Source organism: Xenopus laevis, chromosome 8S (genome assembly GCF_017654675.1).
Source record: "Xenopus laevis strain J_2021 chromosome 8S, Xenopus_laevis_v10.1, whole genome shotgun sequence".
Classification (NCBI taxonomy): domain Eukaryota; kingdom Metazoa; phylum Chordata; class Amphibia; order Anura; family Pipidae; genus Xenopus; species Xenopus laevis.
In genome coordinates, this window is record NC_054386.1 from 26,324,406 (window position 1) to 26,343,459 (window position 19,054).

Genomic DNA, 19,054 nt, shown 5'->3' on the forward strand with positions numbered 1-19,054 from the left:
GCTCTTGCAAAGAACCCGGTTTGCCGTCAAAGGTGCAAACATGTTGATATTGAATACCATTTTCTTAGATCTGTACTAAGCGAGGGAAAGATACTGGCGGCAGGATAGTATTCGCTTCTTTTTCCGAAGTTGCCTCACTAGGAAAACCAAAGTGATCCGAGTGCCATCCTGCTGGTGATTCACATTCTTGCCGGCATTTCAGGGAGATTAGTCGCCTGAAAAGTGTGAAATTTGTCTTTGGGTGATTTATCTCCCTGGAATTGCCACGTGTGCCACCACCCTTAAGGTCCCCATAGACGCTAACGATTCTTCTTTGGTGAACGACCGATTTCAGTGCAGTCCGACCAATCCATCAAATTATTGTGCGGTTAGTGGGATTCGAATGATTGTACCTCTTACGATTTTTCAGCCGACATCTGTCAGAAAATTGATCGGCCAGGTTTAAAAATCTTTATCGGTCCCAGTGAATCTATCTATGTTTGCAGGGCCAAGCAGGCAGCTACTCTTCAGTTTTGCTGGCAATATCGCCTGAAATGGTCTTTTTAGTTGATGGACTCATAGTACACTTAAACGATCATTTAGAGATAATCGATTGGATCTTTCAAAAATCTTTACATCTATGGCCAGCTTTAAGCAATATGGCAACAGACGTATTAGAGCTCACTCTATTAAAATCACCAGAAATCCTGTCTGTTATTTTGATAGATTTTGTTAGTACTGGAATCAGTTATTTGAGCTCTAATACATCTGTTAGGAAAGGAAGCCCCCCTATAAAATATATTGGATCATTCATCTGACACCCAACTGCTGCATGAAGACAGAATTAAGAGAAACAGATGCTGAGAGAGGGATAGTGAATATAAACTTGATTATTTCAGTATTTAGAAAGTTTCTTACTTCAGTATGAGGAAGCTTATATTTCATTTTTATTTTTGCGCTAGTTCCCCTTTAAGGTGCACAATTCTCTGGGAGGTCCTAAGGCAGATGAGGTGAGGCGCCTCCTGCTGGCTGTGCAGAGGAAGGAACAAGAGCTTATGCTGAAGGAAAAGAGGAATATAGCTTTGGCCGAGAGGGTGAAGTCTGTGGAGGTGGGAATCAGGCCCGTACTGGCAATCTGTTGGTTCTGGCAAATGCCAGAGGGGCTGCCATAAGATGCCATAGAAAGTCACTATTTAGTGGGCTGGTGGGGAGCCGATTGGGCCTCTCTGTACTCGGAATGCCAGGGCCTATTTTGACTCCCAGTCCATACCTGGTGGGAATGTGCCCGCTTGGGACCATAACCAATAATATTTTGCTTTCATTGATCCAGCTGCACAAGAACAGTTAAAGTGAATTGCTCCTTGTTTGCTATGGGTTACAGGGCTAAAGCAAATGTTTTGCCCAAACCCCTATTTAGATTTTTGTATTTTCAAGTCAGAATTGCTGCCAATTTTTCCCTTTAACGGAATATAGAAATTATGGATTCACCCGATTTTTCTCCCGTGAGGAAGCTTCGCTTCTGTCCCAGGGCAAACAGCTCCCACCAGAACGCCGGCACCTGGAAGCCAGGTCCCCTCTAGGAAAGGACTATGAAACTGGAGACCAGTGAGTATTGTGAAAGGGGCTGCTCAAGGGTCGGAGAGTGGGGGTTTGACAATTTATCTCTAATTCCAAAAGCCTTATAATTTTTATTTTTTTATATTTTGGGGGGTTTACTCCCTTTAGTGCAGATTTAATTATATTAGCACTGTCTGATTTGTTAGTATTCCTCGTTTGATAATTTTTTCCATCTGTTGTTCAGATTTGACTTTGAGCTGGATGATCATCACACATCAATGGATAAAGGGGAGGCTCCCATATTATTCCATGTGCTGTTGCTTTCTGTTCTGTGCTTTATTTTAAGGATTCTGGAGTAAAGACACAATACAAATCCACTTGCCCTCTATCTAGAAACCACATTTACAACACTGCTGCCTGGAGAGACCTGTGATAAGATGTAGCATAGAAACAGCCAATGAAATCACTGCTCTTTTCACTTATTTTATGCCCTTTAAATCTAAACCACCCTAAATATTCCACCAATAGTTAAAATCTGACTCTGTAGTGCCCCCTGTTGTCTGCTCTGTTCTGTTTCTGAATATTACCTGTTCCCCCCTACACAAGGATTGATGGGCATTCTTGGAACCAGTCGATGGATCCTATGCTCCAAAGTACTACAACATCATTACGGTAACGTTTATAACAATTAGATTAGAAATATAGTGCTGAGCACTTCCCAATGTCTAGGTTTATAATGGCCAAGCTGCAACCTTTTGTAAGGCATAGCAACCAATGTCCAATCAGGGCCTGATTTACATAGCAGGCACTCCTAGGCCCACTGCCGTTCTTCACCCCTGCCCCCCCCTTTATTTAAGCAAATTTTCATCATCGGGACTGGTGCAATGGGGATTGGCGCACAGGAAATTAAATAAAATATTGTATCTCCTGTGCAACCCCAATGTTTCTGAACCAGTGTGGGTGTTATTGGGCTTCATGCTGCCCCCAAAAATCCTGCCGCCCCAGGCATGGGCCTTGGTGGCCTTTCCACAAATCAGGGCCTGCATCCAATTTGTATATTTAATGCAAACCTTTGCTTTTCCTCCCAATGCAGTGCCCAACGGATCTGACTAGGGTGGAGCAGACTGCAGAGGCTGTGTTCCGGGTATTAACTCACCAAGGAGCAGTTTGTCAATGACATGAAAACCATATTCAGGAACTGTGCCAAGTACAACTGCCAGGACAGTGGTAAGTATTGCTAGGAATAGCTTATTGTGTGCCCAGAACATTCCTTCTCTGGGAACTGCCATATTGTTTCCCTTAGACACAGTACACATTGAGGTTCCCTATATACATGACTCATTACAGAATACACAGAGATGGCGGAAAAATGGGAGCTCTGCTTTAAGAAGGACATGCTCAAGCACCTTCCCGAGGATGAACAAATAAACCAGTATTCACGTAAAAGAGGAAAGGGCTGTAAAGTGGAAGAGTCTTGGGAGGTGCTCAAAGGTGCTGGCAGAAAAACAGTGAGGATAGTGGGAGGAAAAGGCAATCAAGCAAAAGCAGCAGGGCCAATCCTTACACACCGAGACCAGAAAAGAGTGAGAGGCATTATGATCCTTCTGCTATGGCATCATACCCTGACCAGATGCACTATGGGGTCATGCCCCGACAATTAGTGATGGGCGAATTTATTCGCCAGGCGCGAATTTGCTGCAAATTTGTGAGATTCGCTGCCGGCGAATAAATTTGCGAAACGGCAGTGAAGTTTTTTGCCATTCGGGCTAATTTTTCAGCGAAACGGGGCAAATTCGCCCATCACAGCCGACAATATCTACAGCCAAGGGCCACGGTAAGCAATGTCTCGCAGGCTAACTGTCAACTCTCAGTGATGTTTAAGGGCTACCATCTTTACTTGCGAAAAGGCTTAGGGACAGTCCATTTACTGGAAAATAAAAATCTTTAAATAACAGCATATCAGTGTTCTAACCCTGCCTGCATATCTGGGCAGGCTCACAAGTTTCCTTTTTCTCACTAACATCACTTCTACCTAACAAACAGCAGGTGGCACTGTTTCAGCTTCACTGTATTAGCAGTGCGAATACTGCTCATGTCTTGAAAACACAGAAGGGAATAACTTTTCCCGTAGAAGGGGTAATTCTTCAATATTGTGCAGTCTCCCATTTTCAGCACTGCTGTAATTTAAAGTGTCTAATTTTGGAGCTGGAGCAGCCAGCCAAGTGATTATTTTGCTGTGCCGTGTGAGTGCAAAACTAGGGTGTAGGACGCATGGAGCCACGTGCATTGTTGTCCTGTAGATTTTATTATGCTGTTACATCCTGCTGCATTTGTAAGGTTTGATATATACATTAAAGTTTCTTAGAGGGGTTGAGCACCTTTAAATTAACATTTAGTATAATGTAGAGAGGGATATTCTGAGACAATTTGCAATTGGTTTTCATTTTTTATTATTTGTGGTTTTTGAGTTATTTAGCTTTTTATTCAGCAACTCTCCAGTTTGCAATTTCAGCAACCTGGTTGCTAGGGTTCAAATTACCCTAGCAACCTTGCACTGATTTAAATAAAACACTGGAATATGAATAGGAGAGGCCTGAATAGAAAGAGGAGTAATAAAAATGAGTTTTAACAATACATGTGTAACCTTATGGAGCATTTCTTTTTTAGATGGGGTCAGTGACCCCAATTTGAAAGCTGGAAAGAGAACATTTTAAAAGCTATAAAAAAAAGAAATAATGACAACCAATTGAAAAGTTGGCTTAGAATTAAAGCATTCTATAACATACTTAAAGGTGACCCACCCTTTTGCAAGGACACTGACACTGACACTGTTAGTATCTATAAAAACAGCCCATAATCTGTTTGTCTGTTGTGTACCCTCCAGAATTCATAATATAATGGCACAGTGGCAATTCCATGTATAATACCCTCCAGAATTCATAGTAGGATCATGGCACATAGGCAATAACATGTATAGTAACCCAGAATTCGTAGTAGAATGGCACAGAGGCAATACCATGTATAATACATGTGTAACCTTATGGAGCATAATTCTTTCCAAGTCTTTGGACAAGATGTCATCTAAATACACGACTACGGATTGTCCCAGACGATCTCTGAAAATGTAGTTTACAAATTCTTGGAAGACGGCAGGGGCATTGCAGAGGCCAAAGGGCATTACCAGGTATTCATAATGCCCATCCCTGGTGTTGAACACCGTCTTCCATTCATCCCCCTCTCGGATGCGGATTAAATTGTATGCTCCTCAAAGATCCAATTTAGTGCCCCTCTGAATTGACTGAAGAGCTCAGAGATGGGAGGCAGAGGATATCGGTTTTTAACCGTGATCTTGTAATCCGCCATCCTACTTCTCCACAAAGAAGAATCCTGCTCTAGCAGGAGAAGATGAAGGTCGAATAAATCCCAGCTGGAGGTTATCTCGTATATATCCCTTCATCGCAGAAGTCTCGACAGGAGACAGCGGGTAGGTACAACCTCTGGGTGGCATGGTACCTGGAAGAAGTTCAATGGGACAGTCATAAGAGCGGTGAGGAGGGAGAATTTCTGCAGACTTCTTGCAAAAGACATCTGAAAAGACTTTGTAAATTGCTGGCAAAGATTGAAGATCCGCAGCAGAGAGAGACACCCAGTGAATGGGATTAGCAGGCAAGCAGTTTGAATCTCAGAAAAATCTGATTGACTGGCATAACAGAAGGGTTATGCAGATGGAGCCAGGGTAATTCAGCACCACAGGAGCCGATGGACAGTTTATTATGAGAAAAGATGACTTCTATCGATGTAGTGATCCGACCATCATTGGGAGTTCTCCCATTGTTTCAGAGATTATCTCAGATGTTAATGGTCTATCATCATTTGCCAAAACCCTCAGGGGAAAAGATAGAGGGAATAGGAGAATCTCCAGAAGCTTGGTGAAGGCAGCATCCATGAAATTTCCTGCCACCTCAGAATCAAGAAAAGCCGAGATGTTGATAGTCTTAGAAAGTAGCTAAATCTGTAATGGTAAAAGAAATCAATGAGAGTTCTTTTGGGGCGCAGGATCGATACCACCCAGGTAAAATTCCCCAGTTCTACCTGGGGAGATCTCCCCAATTTAGACGGACAGTTGTTGGCAAAATGGTTTCTACCGCCACAGTATAGGCATAGTACAGCCAAACGTCAAGAGTTTCTCTTGTTCAGAGAGGTGCATCCGACCAATCTGCATGGGTTCCTCCGGAGGAACGACAGGAGGAGATGAAACAGGAGCAGGAAGGAGTGGCCTTTGAAGCTGAGGTGCCAGAACAGGCTGGAATCTTCTGCTACGCTCCTAATCAGATTGATGCTCCCTGAGTCGGGTGTCTACCTTGATGGCGAGAGCAATCAGGTCTTCCAATTGTTCAGGAAGATCCCTGGAGACTATGTCTTTGAGTCTGCTTTATAAGCCCTTATAGAAAATGGTTCCATAAACCTTGTTGTTCCAGTTGGTTTCGGCCATTACGGTTCTAAAGTCAATAGCGTACTCACTGGTGCTGCGATTTCCCTGCCTGATCTGTAGGAGTCAGGAAGAAGCATTAGCATCACGACCTGGGGTGTCAAACACAGTTCGGAAGGCTTGGAGGAAAGCTTTGGCATCGAAAGTGAGAGGAGAATTCTTCTGTCAAAGAGGAGTTTCCCATTCTAGCAGTTTACCCTCCAATCACATATCCCACCTTGGCTCATTCACTGGTGTATTGCAAAGGATGAAACTCAAACTGGATAAGGCATTGGGTCACGAAACCTTTGCAAGTTTGAGGATCCCCATTATAGTGAGGCGGTGGAGGAATGCGGGGGTCACCAGCCGATGAGGCCGCTGAAGGAGGAGCAACTGCAGCTGGAGGATTTCCTGTGCCCAGAGGAACCAATGGCATCCAAGAGAGAAGGGCCTCTAGCACTTGCCCTATGAGATTCTGCTGGGCTTCATAAGCTTCCATGGGAGTTGCCAACCCCCGGAGCGTTCTTCCCACATCAGGCGGATCTTCCTCAGTAGGGTCCATGGCCCGATGATACTATCAGGGGCCTTGTGGCTCCAATCGCAGAGAAGTCCAGACCAAGGAGGAAGCTTTAGGGTTAAATCCAAGTTCACAGTAGTAAAAGGGTCAGATGCTAGCGAAAAAGAGATTCAGGCAAAAGTTCAACAGCCAGGCAGCAAAGGATCAATGTCAGACGTACATGCAAGGTCAAAAGTCCAGGAATCTAAATCAATACACAAAACATCGAGAGCATCTAATACAAGAGAAGCGGTTTACAAATTGATCACACGGTGGCACTATACACCTATGAGACTGAAAAGATTGTACCCCACTAGCACAGGAAAATGTTGGAGATGTGACAACCTCTGGGGAAAATAACACTCATATTTGGCTAACATGCCCCAAAATGAATCAGTATTGATGTGACATAATAGGAGTCATTAATAAAGTGACACAGAACAATATAAGGATTGATAATCACTCAACAATAATGCTTAATGTGAAGATGGACACACATGAAATAATAATAGACCCCCTTACCTTACATATGCTGCAAGCGGCTAAAGCTCTAATCCCAAGGTACTGGAAATCAGTAGAAATCCCAAATTTTAGAGAATGGATGTCAAAAATAGAAGAAATTAGACAATTAGAAGAAATCACACATTTAATACACAACGAGAGTGCTAAGTACTGGAAAATATGGGCCCCATGGCTAAATTATCTAAAAGGGTAATTTAAGAGGGCTACAACACAAATTAACCAAAACAACTACTAATAAATTGTAAGGTAACACAAAACTAATTTTTCTCCATTACTAGTAAAGAAAGAAAGAAAAAATGTATATATTACTTTCAAAGAAATTTCTCAGTGCGGTATGACTTGTTGTTTAACTTGCTTGAATAATGTAAACTGAACTTAAATGATGTGTGGAAAACCCTATACCCCCTTCCCTCCCCGCCCCTCTTGCCTTCTATACCCCTCTTGCCTTCTATACCCCTTCCCTGTTAAACTTTAAAATAAAATAAAGAATTGATAAAAAAAAAAAAATCAGGAATCAATAATATATAAATTTAGGAACACCCAGGACACAAGCAAGTATCAGCTATCATCGAGCATCAACCCCGGACTCACTTTTAATTACAATTTTTGTGCCGCTCCCGGCGTGCTGACATCATGTGCATGGCGTGATTACATCAGTATGTGTCGCTGGGCGCCGGGATCTTGGATGTGGAGCTCCTGACATACTGGTATGTGTATAAAAATGGGACTTCAGCTGAAGAAGCCACTCAGATGATTAGGAAAAAGTCCAGTTCCTAGAGTAACCCTTACTAGATCTCGTATCTCATGACATGATGATAAAAACCTTCATGTGCATTGTGGTGGCTCCCCAATTACCCCTTTGTGATTATTCGCAATCCCTCTCTGTTGCAATTGGTGGACACAAGGCTCCCCACACAGATCATGCTTCAGCCTGATACAGAGTACGCAATTTGTTCCTTGGATCTTTCTGGCGTTGCCTCAGACCTTATCGAAAACGTTCAGGCAATAAATTCTGATTATACCGGCAGCAACTACCACAAAGGGCACCTGAACCCATATGCTGACCATCCCTCTGGGCCAGGACAGCTGGCCACGTACACCCTGAGCAATGTTGCAACCATGCATTGTCCCCTGAACAGCAGAGCCTGGAGGAACAATAAGTTGAGAGCGAGGAACATTGCTGCCGGCTGTGGCAAGTATGTCATCACCGTGGTCGTTCCTGGAAATAACTGGATCTCAGTCAATGGGGTGAAGAGAGTCAGCATTCCCAGCCATGTGTGGAGTGCCTTCTGCTGCTTGGACTACAATGGGAGGCCAATGAAAGCCAAGGGCTCTCTTCCTAGAAACAACACCAACAGTGTCCATGCTGGTCTGACCATCTCATCCCTGCAGAGCCAACTAAAGTCTCTCCTGGGGGTCAATGTCAGATTGTTTCAGAACAACTGCACCTAAACTTGTAATATAATGTGGCGCACACTAGGTGTCGCTCTAACATGTTGTCAATAAATGGGGAGAGGACCACCCCTCCTTCCTCAAATTCCTCTGACTGATGACTTATTATTGCCACTGACCACTAAGCTGATTCCTCTGCCACCCCCAGCCATTCCCACATAAAGGTACACTGGCATTTTATCCCTCTAGGGAAAGACCTGCTCCTGCTCAGGTGACCAAATGGCTGGGGGTCCATAATGTGAGAGGCCTCCATGAACCAGGAGCAGGATGTGGCCCGGCAAGTAGGGTTGCCACCTTTTCTGGAAAAAATACCAGCCTGCCTATATTTTTATGGGTTTTCCCTATAAATAACATTGGCATCAAGCAACATTTTTACCGGCCAAGCCGGTAAAATACCAGCCAGGTGGCAACCCTACCGGCAAGTAGCAGCTTTACATGTGAGACCAGGAAAGGGCAAAAGGAAGAGGCCAGAACAGGCTACTCCTTCTCTGCCTGACAGGGTTGCCAGTTTCCCAGCCAAATTGGTCTACTAATTTATAGCCCAGACAGGTTTTAAAAGTACAAACTAGCCAAGGTACAGATTTGGGCTACTTTTGGGGCCTTTAACTGGTTTGTACTTTGGAAACCAGCCAAAGTTTTTTCTTGCCCTAATGGGCCAAGCCTGCATCTCCCAATGTATGTTGTTTGTACACAAGCTGTGCCAGGGGGGCACAGGGAAAGAGAAGTCAATAGTCTGGCACACTGGCACCGGCCATAACTACTGGTAAGACTGACAGGTCCTGAGAGCAGTGCAGGCTGCGGCAGCAGAGTGGGGTGTACATGGCAAGACAGTGGCATGACTAGGAACATAGTGGCCCAAAAGCACAATCATGTTTCCCCTCCCTAGACCCTAGCCCTCATTATCAGCCAGGCATTACTGCATCCCCAATGCCTCCTGGGCTCTCAGCTATTCTCCCTCATATGTTAACTGGGGCAGGAGAGAGGAGCCCGACAGCAGTAGGATGATTGGGAGTTGGCAGGGGGAATAAGGCCAGGGAGTGGGCCCACAGTAACAAGCACTGCTAGTGAGTAGCTGCTGAATGGAGGGTGCCAGCTGCCAGTGTGTATTGCCAAGCTATGGATGTTGGTAGGTAAGAACAGCATATATCTATGTGGGTAGGTAGGTAAAGTGTGGGTAGGTAGGTGTTGAGAGGCGGGGCGGGCGCATAGGAGGCGGAGTTGAGAGCATGGGCGGGGCATAGTAGGAGGAGTTGCGAGGTGGGGGCGAGGAGGAGGGAGGAGACGGAGAGAGTCGGACAATGGCAGGAGATTACAGGGAAGCGGCCGGGCCTCTATCGTCTAACTGACTCCCCAGCTCGGGACATCGGCCCCAGCAAAACGCGAACGTGGTGAGATTCCCCGACAGTCACAATGGCCCGGGCTCATTAGGCCCCATCGGGGGAAACAGCACGAAGCGGTGCATTGTGGGCAGGGAAATAGCAGCTCAATAATGTGCAGAGAAACCTCCACCGGGGAGCACGGACTTGACTCTGTCGATATGGGCGGGACAGGCCGGGGGAAGTGACAAGACTGGGGGGCAGTGACAGGACATGGGGGGGGGACAGCAGTGGCAAACCTGGGGGGGAGTCAGTGACAGGACTGAGGGCAGTAATAGAACAGGGGCAGTGACAGGACATGGGGGGCTGTGACTAGACGGGGGAAGGGATAATAGGACTGGGGGACAGAAAGAAGGGGCAAGCAATTAGCATATATTTGCATATTGTTGCACATGCAGGGTATTGGCAGGGCAGTGCCAGTTTGTGAGGCGGGGACGACAGTGTGAGGCAGTCAGTTGCACCTGGGAAGCACCAAACAGTTCACTGGGGAATGTGGGTGCAAATGTATTACCCGCCGCTCCCCTGGACCCCATATTTCCTGCTCCCCTTGGGCCCCTTCTCTCCAACCCAGAACCTCACAGCCCAACCTCCCCCCAGCAGGGAACTATGGATCGGATGAAGAAGATCAAGCGCCAACTGTCTATGACCCTGCGGGGTGGGCGGGCCACGGAGAAAACATCCAATGAGCACTGTGAGCGAGTAACGGGGGAGGAGACTAGCAGCAGTGATAATGGTGAGTGCTTCTTGGGGGCACCAAGCCAACAGGTATGTGGGGAGAGTCTATTGGTACAAGCACAGTGTGTAATGCCCAGGTGAGTCTCCTCCTACTACAGACAGACTGCCTCTGACCAACCATCCTGCAACAGCTTTGCCTTTAGTTACCAGGTCAGCGGGCATTGCAGGGGCAGCATTTATATGGTTGTAAGAGTGGCGCTAAATCAGGTACTGGCATTGCAGCTTCAAGGGAGATATTGGGATAGTTGGGTGGCACTAAGAATAGTACTGGCAATCTAGCGTTGCACTGAGGTTTGTACAGGAGCAGTGGTGGCACTGAAGGGGTACTGGGCATTCAAGGTTTCACAGAGGTTTGTACTACAGTGGGGGTATTGGGAATCCAGGATGGTACAGTAATTGGTACTTAAGTGGTGATGGTACTGAGGGGGTACTGGGAATCCAGGGTGACAGGTGTGTTGGGGAGTGCTTGATAAAGAGTGGAGTGCCACTCGAAATGTTGCACAATGTTGCTGTACTGCCGTGCAAATATTTGCAAACATTAAAGGTGGTTTTATTGAAAAATCTTGGAGTGCTGTTAATGGATATATACTACTGTGAAAGGAGCCGTTGTGAACAGGCTTGTGAACGTGCATCCTCAAAGAAATTTGGGCCGAGAGAGTAAGTGCAGTTTAATTGGTTTGCTTGTGTTGGGGAGGGACACAGTTGAGCAGTGGGTGGCAGCTGACTGCAGGTGAGTGAGTGCTTCTCCCTTCTGGCTCCTGCCAAATAAAGCCCTGGGGTGGAGCCGGGTTAATAGCTGCTTTGGGTCTGTCAGGTAAGTGCCTGCTTTGCATGCTGCTGATTTTGGGGTGAAATCGGGGTATTTTTTTTTCTGTCTGGGTTTGGTTTGTTTTTGTTGTTTTTTTTTTCTTTTTCCTCTTTTTCTTTTTAAGTTAATTTTTCTCCCCCTGCTGTTTCCTTCCTCCCATCTGCACCTTTCCTTTCTTCTTATTGCCCCTGATCTCTGTCTCTCCACCACTTTCCTCTTATTCTGGTGGTGTCTCTCTCTTGCTGCTGTGTCTTGCCCCACTTATTCTTCTCTCTCGAAACCTTCTATTCCTGACATTGCACTCAACTTCCTGCTACCTCCCATCTCTTCTTGTCTTCTTATTGCTTGTCTGCTTACTTTACAACTGTACTTCCTGCACTTGCCCCACCTCTCCCTATCTCTTTCCTTCTTGTCTGCTTATCTTCCAACTGTACTTCCTGCACTTGCCCCACCTCTCCCTATCTCTTTCCTTCTTGTCTGCTTATCTTCCAACTGTACTTCCTGCACTTGCCCCACCTCTCCCTATCTCTTTCCTTCTTGTCTGCTTATCTTCAAACTGTACTTCCTGCACTTGCCCCACCTCTCCCTATCTCCTTCCTTCTTGTCTGCTTATCTTCCAACTGTACTTCCTACACTTGCCCCACCTCTCCCTATCTCTTTACTTCTTGTCTGAATACCTTGCAACTGTACTTCCTGGACTTCTACCACCTCTCCCTATCTCTTTACTTCTTGTCTGAAAACCTCCCAACTGTACTTCCTGTACTTGCCCCACCTCTTCCTATCACTTTCCTTCTTGTCTGCTTGCCTACCCATTGTACCTATTGTGTTTTTACCTTTCTTGTCTGCTTACTTTCTATTTCCTTTGCTTCTTCCACCACTTCCTAATCTTTACTTCTTGACTGCTTACCTTCCCTGCTTTACCTCCTGTGCTTGTCCCTCCTTTTCCTGTCTCTTCATCCCATCTGTTTATGTTTATTACTTATCCCAACGCTTCCTGTCTCTTTATCACACATTTATTTGCCTTCCCACTAAACTTCATGCTATTTCCTTGTTCCTCTTGCCTACCTTCTTACCTATCTGCCCCTGGCTGTAACTCTATGCTCCTATTCCTATTTTCCCCTATTCCCAAACTAACGCTTATTCCTCTTCCTGCTCCTGATTGACCTGCTTCCTGCCATTGTGCTGCCTCTTCATGCTGTGAATGTGCGGCTCTTGCCTCACCCTATTGCTTTTGGTCTGACCCGTCTCAATCTTATATATGGCTCCCATTTCCCTCAACTACCTGGGCCTTTCTTGTTGTGTTTGTTCCATCCATCCTTTCCATCCAACTCGTTTCCTGTTCCCCTCTCCTTCTGGCTCTTGTCCTGGCTCCTGCCCACTCTTGTACTGCCCCTCAGAGCCCATCGTCAGAAATGGGAGAAGCCTCTCGTCCCACAGCATGCAATCCTTCCTGCACCACTACACAGCCAGCTCCTTTCAAAAGCCGCCCATCCCGCGGCCTCACAGCGCCGTCTGCCGCAGCCTCAGCTCATACCTGAATCGGACCAGCAGACTAGGTATGTGTGTGTTGTGGCCCTGGCCACGCCCTTGTGGACAGCAACAAGGCCCAAGATGATTATGCTGACCATAGAGTTGTTCTTAGATATAAATGGTGGAAGGGCGCCTGCCTTGCATTGGCTTCAGAGCAATGGTTAATTTGTCCTGCATCTCACCTGATGGGAAATTGATGAGTGTCGGGTGTGCACCATCTGTTATTAACATATTAATGTTTGCTTGGGGTTTATAGCCAATAGGAGGCAATCATTCTATGCTTCTTCCTTGGTGTCCTTCCACTCCCCATGGATGAGATTAAGTCCCATAACTAGGACCATGGAGAACCAAGGGTGGCACCACCCGCCTGGACCTACTTTCCAAAATCAAAACCAAGATGTTGCGCGCCCTGTTTAAATGCAAATACAGCCAGCAGTCCCGTCTAGCTTTGGTCCCCAACCCTCAATCAGCCTGTTGGTTCCAACTCTCTAACCTTTCATGGGTGGATGTCCTCTTTCCATGTTTAGAGATTGTGCACGAAGATTTAAAGATGGGCTCTGACGGAGAGAGCGACCAAGCATCCGGCTCCTCGGACGAGGTTCAGTCCCCAGTGCGAGTACGAATGAGGAACAACGCTGCTCGAAAAATATCAACAGAGGTAAGAGTGGTGCCAATGAATATGGAAGCAGAGCTGACCGGCACTCAAAACGGATCCACAGGACCAAAGGAATTAATAATTTTATTTGTAGAAAAGTTAAAAATATATCAGAATCTCCATATACCCTACGCATTTCGCACCCCTAAGGGCACTTAGTGGTGCCACCCACCATATTGCTCTTTGTAATCTGTTGCCCTCATGGGGGGTAATAACTGATGCTTTCTTGCCTACTCGGCAGGACATCAACAAGCGTCTGTCCCTTCCCGCTGATATCCGTCTTCCTGAGGGTTACCTGGAGAAGCTGGCATTGAGTAGTCCTCCTTTCGACAAACCCCTGAGCAGGCGGCTGCGGCGAGTCTCCCTGGTGAGCGCCGTACACACACGAGGTGACACTCCCTTCTTTCTTGTCATCGGCTGAATTTCACTTGGTCCATTACTTTATGTGTTTCTCCTACAGTCAGAAATCGGGTTTGGGAAGCTGGAGACGTATATCAAGCTGGACAAACTGGGAGAGGTGGGTAGATCCATGTAGGTAGGGAGACTGCAGTGCTGTGGCTAAAGAAACAGTGATACAGGAGACTAGTGAGTCTCTCCTGAGCCATGAGCACCTACTGTAGTCACTTTTATTTCTGCAAGGCACACTTCTAGCCAATCAAAACAGACACAGAGCTTGAGCAATCAGCCTGATCGATTTGGCCTTGTTTGTTATTGTCTGTCAGGGCACCTATGCCACAGTGTACAAAGGACGCAGCAAGCTGACCGAGAACATGGTGGCCCTGAAGGAAATTCGATTGGAACATGAGGAGGGGGCACCGTGCACAGCTATTAGGGAAGGTGGGTATCACTATCAAACAAAGCTCCAAGGGGAGGAGAAACATATTGAAGCAGTAGCTCTTTCCCTAACTGGCCCCTGCACCCATTGGTATTCTTCACTGGTATCTACAGCCCTGGGCACAACTGATCTTCTCTTGGTTTGTCTGTCCTAGTTTCTCTTCTGAAGGACTTGAAACATGCAAACATTGTTACCCTGCACGATATCATACACACCGAAAGGACCCTGACGCTTGTCTTTGAGTATCTGGTGAGTTGCACACATACAGGGAACTGAGTGCCAACAGGGATCAACCAGACTTGGCAAAGGTTCTGGAGAGCAAGTGGGTCAATTTGATGTTCCATGTGCCACCTGAGAGGCATGGGATGGTTTAGCCAGAGATGTAGGGTTATTACCAGTCACATTCCCATTGCAGGATGTAATTAGGGCATGATGTGCAAGTCGGTGCCCTATGACATAACAGAAGGGCATGGTGCACCCAAGAACCAATTTAGCTTTAGTGATATTGTGGCTGAACCAGAAGCGAACATGTGTCTATTTCTTCTCAGGATAAAGATCTGAAGCAGTATTTGGATGACTGTGGGAACCTTATCAACCTCCATAATGTAAAGGTGAGAAGATAGGGGGCAAAGTGAGTAGATTGTAGACTGAGACATTTGTGGGGATATGACTTTGGGGTGGGTGGTGGTCCATAGGATCAAGGGTTTGGGAGGCTAAGGACCACAATATTAGTGTTTGTTTTTCAGAAGAGAGGGTGATTGAGTATAAAGACTGTTGGTTTAGTGGGTCATAGTAATGTCAGGCAGCATAAAGGTATGACCATAGGTCCACCGGACCACTGGTCGAAGCATTGAATACAGTAATGATCAAACACAGAAGACATGTTGCTTTCTGGATGCTTCGCTGTTTCTCATGTTCCAATTACACCCCCACAGCTGTTCCTCTACCAACTCCTTCGGGGTCTGTATTATTGCCATCGACGTAAGGTTCTGCACAGGGATCTAAAACCTCAGAACCTGCTGATCAATGAGAAAGGGGAACTCAAGCTGGCAGACTTTGGTGAGTCAGTGGGCCGGGTCGGGAGTGGTAGAAGAAAAGAAGCCACTGGTTAGCAATAACTTACCTACAGCATCGCCTTTCTCCTCTCCCCCAGGACTGGCTCGCGCAAAGTCCATTCCCACCAAGACATATTCTAATGAAGTGGTGACACTCTGGTACAGACCCCCAGATATACTGCTTGGATCCACGGAATACTCCACCCAGATTGATATGTGGTGAGCAGCAGTGGGTGCACGTGCAAGAAGTAATGGTGTCTGTGCAAGGGGTACAAAGCCAATTTAGCAAGGCAACCTTTCTGCCAATGGGAAGAGCAAGTGTCTCAGGGAAGAGAAACCATAGAGGCCCTTGTGTTTGCATGGGCATGCAGATAACCAGCTGCAGATGAGGTAATATTAACCACCTCTGCTTTCTCTAGGGGTGTTGGCTGCATCTTCTACGAGATGGTCACAGGGCGACCCCTTTTCCCTGGATCCACTGTGGAGGAACAACTACACTTTATATTCCGAATTCTAGGTAAAACTCGTAGCAGCTGGAGAGCAACAGCTTTGTGTAAAGTCCTCATGTGCAAACCTGAGGGTGCAAGGGTCCTTTTTGGGGTGAAGGGTGGTGCAGTAAGTGCCATTCATTGGATGGGCTCAGAGTCTGTGGCTGGAGACGCTTTGTGGAATAGTGCTTTGGCTAAAGGCCAGTTACTGGGAGTAGCGGCTTGGCCAGTGGATAGCTGAGGAGGGTCAGCTTTTGGGGAGAGTTACTGGGAGCATCCCTCTCGCTAGCTGGGGGAGTTTAGATAATAATTTGGGTAGAAAGTTGGTTGTGCCACTCATGAGTATGTCTCCTTGTTAGGAACTCCCACTGAGGAAACCTGGCCTGGCATTCTGTCTAATGAAGAATTTAAATCATATAATTATCCCAAATATTACCCGGATCCCATCCAAAAACACGCTGCAAGGTACTCTGCCCACATTACCCATCCCAAGCTAAATCTAAATGTGAGACCCTGTTCATAACTCTATGCCCTTCTGTCCTTGCAGGCTGGACTCTGATGGGGCTAATCTACTGTCAAAACTACTGCAGGTAAGTAGAACGATGGGGTGGGCGCGGCGGAGGACAGGGAATCATGCTGTTGTATAGGGTTGGCCATGCCTTGGAATAGTAGAATATACAAATCCACCAACAGCTTGTGTTTTTCTTCTGGCAGTTAGAAGGGAGGAAACGGATCTTGGCAGAAGAAGCAATGAGACACTTGTACTTCCAGGAACTGGGGGAGAGGATCCACAAACTACCGGACAGTAAGTGTGTCCTCCCCCCCAACATACATTAATTTCCTTTCCCTGTAGATTCTATTGCTCAGTGTTTGTAGGAAAACCTCCATCTTGGCCATTGATGCCGTTTGCCTTCTTTTCAGCCACTTCCATCTTTGCACTTAAGGAGATCAGCCTGGAGCCAGAGATGAAACACAGGCCGGTACCTGAGCCGGGTAAGAAGACCAGATCTCATGTATGGTCAGTGTGCCTCTCATACTGGGAGTGCAGGGGCAATTCCTCTTGGTAGATTATGACGGCCGTGAGACGTCAGACTGATATGTAATTGGCTGAATAGTCAACTCAAGCACCAAAGGGTGCTTTTTGGGTCTTGATTGCCCTAGAGCAGGGCTGTCCCAACTGGTGGCCAGCACCCCCCACATGAAAGTCGGCCTGCTGTGTCTGCTTACCATGTGTACATTTTAAAAGGTATAACTATGGTTTAAATTTCAAATTCAAACAGTAATCCCCTGTATTCTCACACATTTAATACCCCCTGCATTGTTCACTCTTATAACACCTCTATTGTTTAAGACCTGTACTGTTCACACCTGAGACCCAGACTGAAACTGCCACATTGTTCACCTGTTCTTGTGTGTATGCCATTCTCTGCTTGCCCAGTGCTGCTTGTGTGTGCCATTCTCTGCTTGTCCAGTGCTGCTTGTGTGTGCCATTCTCTGCTTGTCCAGTGCTGCTTGTGTGTGCCATTCTCTGCTTGTCCAGTGCTGCTTATGTTTGCCATTCTCTGCTTGTCCAGTGCTGCTTGTGTGTGCCATTCTCTGCTTGCCCTACGCTACCTGTGGAATGTAAGCCTGGTAGCGGGTTTGTTCTGGGGGTTTGTTAGCATTTGGAAATTGATGTTAGGGACCCCTAAGGTGTTTAATCATGTGTTGGGGGGGTTGTTGTGTTATCCACAGGGGAGGAGGAGGCATATGGATTTAAGGGTATGTTTTAACATGACTTTTTCACATGAGAGTGATGAGGAATATCCCTGCAGTGAGCACCAACCATTTGGATTTTTGGTGTGCTACCACATTAGTGGATATGATCTTAAAATTGGAAGTTGGACAGCACTGCCCTAGAGGAATGGGGTGCTGTGGGGAATCCACTTCTATTGCCGCACAATCACATTTCTTCCCTGCCTCATTTTACAGTTCACATCCAGTCACGTAGGCTCAGCCTTGTCCTCGGGTGAAGTCCTTGGGCTCGGTCTCCATTTAGAAGACTATAATCCAGATGGCTGGAAGAAGAGAAGTGATGCCAGGCAGAGCCTCACCAGACTGCTATGTGTGCCCACAGCTGATGGACAAGTGAATAAGGATATTAGGCAGTGCCAGCATGTGGCATCTACACTACCCATATTATCTCTCCCAATGCCATGTTATCACAGTGCGACACTATGCGCTGTACTGCTGCTGTCCCAAACCAGGGACTCCCGCCTCCTTTCCCAGCTCTCCATTGTGTGCTCGTCCTCTGCCTTTGCATTGAGGCCCAAGAGTCATTAATGGCTCAGTGTCCTTTATTACATCTGTGACCAGTCCCTTGTGTAGCCATGAGACATGGACACCCTTATCAGGGGAAAGCCAATAACCCAAACCCTCAGCATTACATTGGAAGCAGCTGGTTGTCAGCTTTCTGATAATGGTGGAAGTGTGGGGGCGAAGGATGTTATTTTCTGCCACTGGGTGACATGGGTGCAGGAGTTTTCTCCAAGCAAGTTATTTTCTCAGGACTAAAGAAGCCGGACTGTACCGGAGGCCGAGAGTGCAGTATTATAGGTGGGTGGGTGTCAGTTACCCTTATATACAGTATGGAGTTAGCTGCTGTGCGGGGCATTAGGGCACATGCATATGTACAAGAAAGACCAATGGGTCTATGGTAGAAGAACAATGCGGATTAATGGGGTGGGGTGATGTGAACTGTAGGTTTGCCGCAGTTGCTCCGGCCCATTGAGGCCACCCTTCTTCCCTGTAATTTATGATTCATTTAATATTATCACCCAGGAGAGGAGGCAAGAGGCCCAACATCCTCCTGCTGCTGCATATCAACTGTATGAACAAATAAAAACCTTGAAAAGCCACAGTTAACCGAGTGGGTTATTTATCAGTCAATATTCGTAGGCATCGCCAGCAACATCAATAGGTATTGGTACTAATGTTGGTAGAGCCTACACAAACATTGGCTCATTAGAGAATGGTACACAGAAGGCATTGTCCACCTC

The 19,054-nt window shown here is 46.5% G+C and overlaps 2 protein-coding genes across 5 annotated transcripts; both read left to right on the forward strand.

Annotated features, from left to right (window-relative positions):
- Positions 1 to 6,572: 6,572 nt before the first annotated feature.
- On the forward strand, positions 6,573 to 8,534 carry LOC108700636 (endonuclease domain-containing 1 protein). The gene is made up of 2 exons (XM_041575216.1): positions 6,573 to 6,730; positions 7,988 to 8,534. The coding sequence occupies exons 1-2, from the start codon at positions 6,573 to 6,575 to the stop codon at positions 8,532 to 8,534; spliced, it is 705 nt and encodes a 234-aa protein (XP_041431150.1).
- Positions 8,535 to 9,765: 1,231 nt separating this feature from the next.
- cdk16.S (cyclin-dependent kinase 16 S homeolog) lies at positions 9,766 to 18,911 on the forward strand. Of its 4 annotated transcripts, none has more exons than XM_018232471.2 (17): positions 9,766 to 9,922; positions 10,508 to 10,643; positions 12,851 to 13,009; positions 13,511 to 13,641; positions 13,880 to 14,005; positions 14,099 to 14,155; positions 14,361 to 14,475; positions 14,628 to 14,722; positions 15,022 to 15,084; positions 15,409 to 15,532; positions 15,627 to 15,747; positions 15,948 to 16,045; positions 16,376 to 16,481; positions 16,564 to 16,606; positions 16,731 to 16,821; positions 16,938 to 17,009; positions 17,988 to 18,911. In XM_018232471.2, exons 2-17 carry the CDS (start codon positions 10,517 to 10,519, stop codon positions 18,026 to 18,028), a joined length of 1,569 nt encoding a protein of 522 aa, XP_018087960.1. In that variant the 5' UTR covers positions 9,766 to 9,922; positions 10,508 to 10,516; the 3' UTR covers positions 18,029 to 18,911. The 4 variants fall into 4 exon arrangements, with proteins under 4 accessions (XP_018087960.1, XP_018087962.1, XP_018087961.1 ...); XM_018232472.2 differs by having other exon boundaries at positions 9,778 to 9,922; positions 10,511 to 10,643; XM_018232473.2 differs by lacking the exon at positions 12,851 to 13,009.
- Positions 18,912 to 19,054: the final 143 nt, after the last annotated feature.

Coding starts and splice junctions, on each gene's coding strand:
- cdk16.S (XM_018232470.2), top strand. CDS start 12,712: ATGGCTCCCATTTCCCTCAACTACCTGGGCCTTTCTTGTTGTGTTTGT. Junction 14,476..14,627: donor GTGCACAGCTATTAGGGAAG/GTGGGTATCACT, acceptor TGTCTGTCCTAG/TTTCTCTTCTGAAGGACTTG. Junction 15,085..15,408: donor TCAACCTCCATAATGTAAAG/GTGAGAAGATAG, acceptor ACACCCCCACAG/CTGTTCCTCTACCAACTCCT.
- LOC108700636 (XM_041575216.1), top strand. CDS start 6,573: ATGATACTATCAGGGGCCTTGTGGCTCCAATCGCAGAGAAGTCCAGAC. Junction 6,731..7,987: donor CCAGGCAGCAAAGGATCAAT/GTCAGACGTACA, acceptor GGTGGACACAAG/GCTCCCCACACAGATCATGC.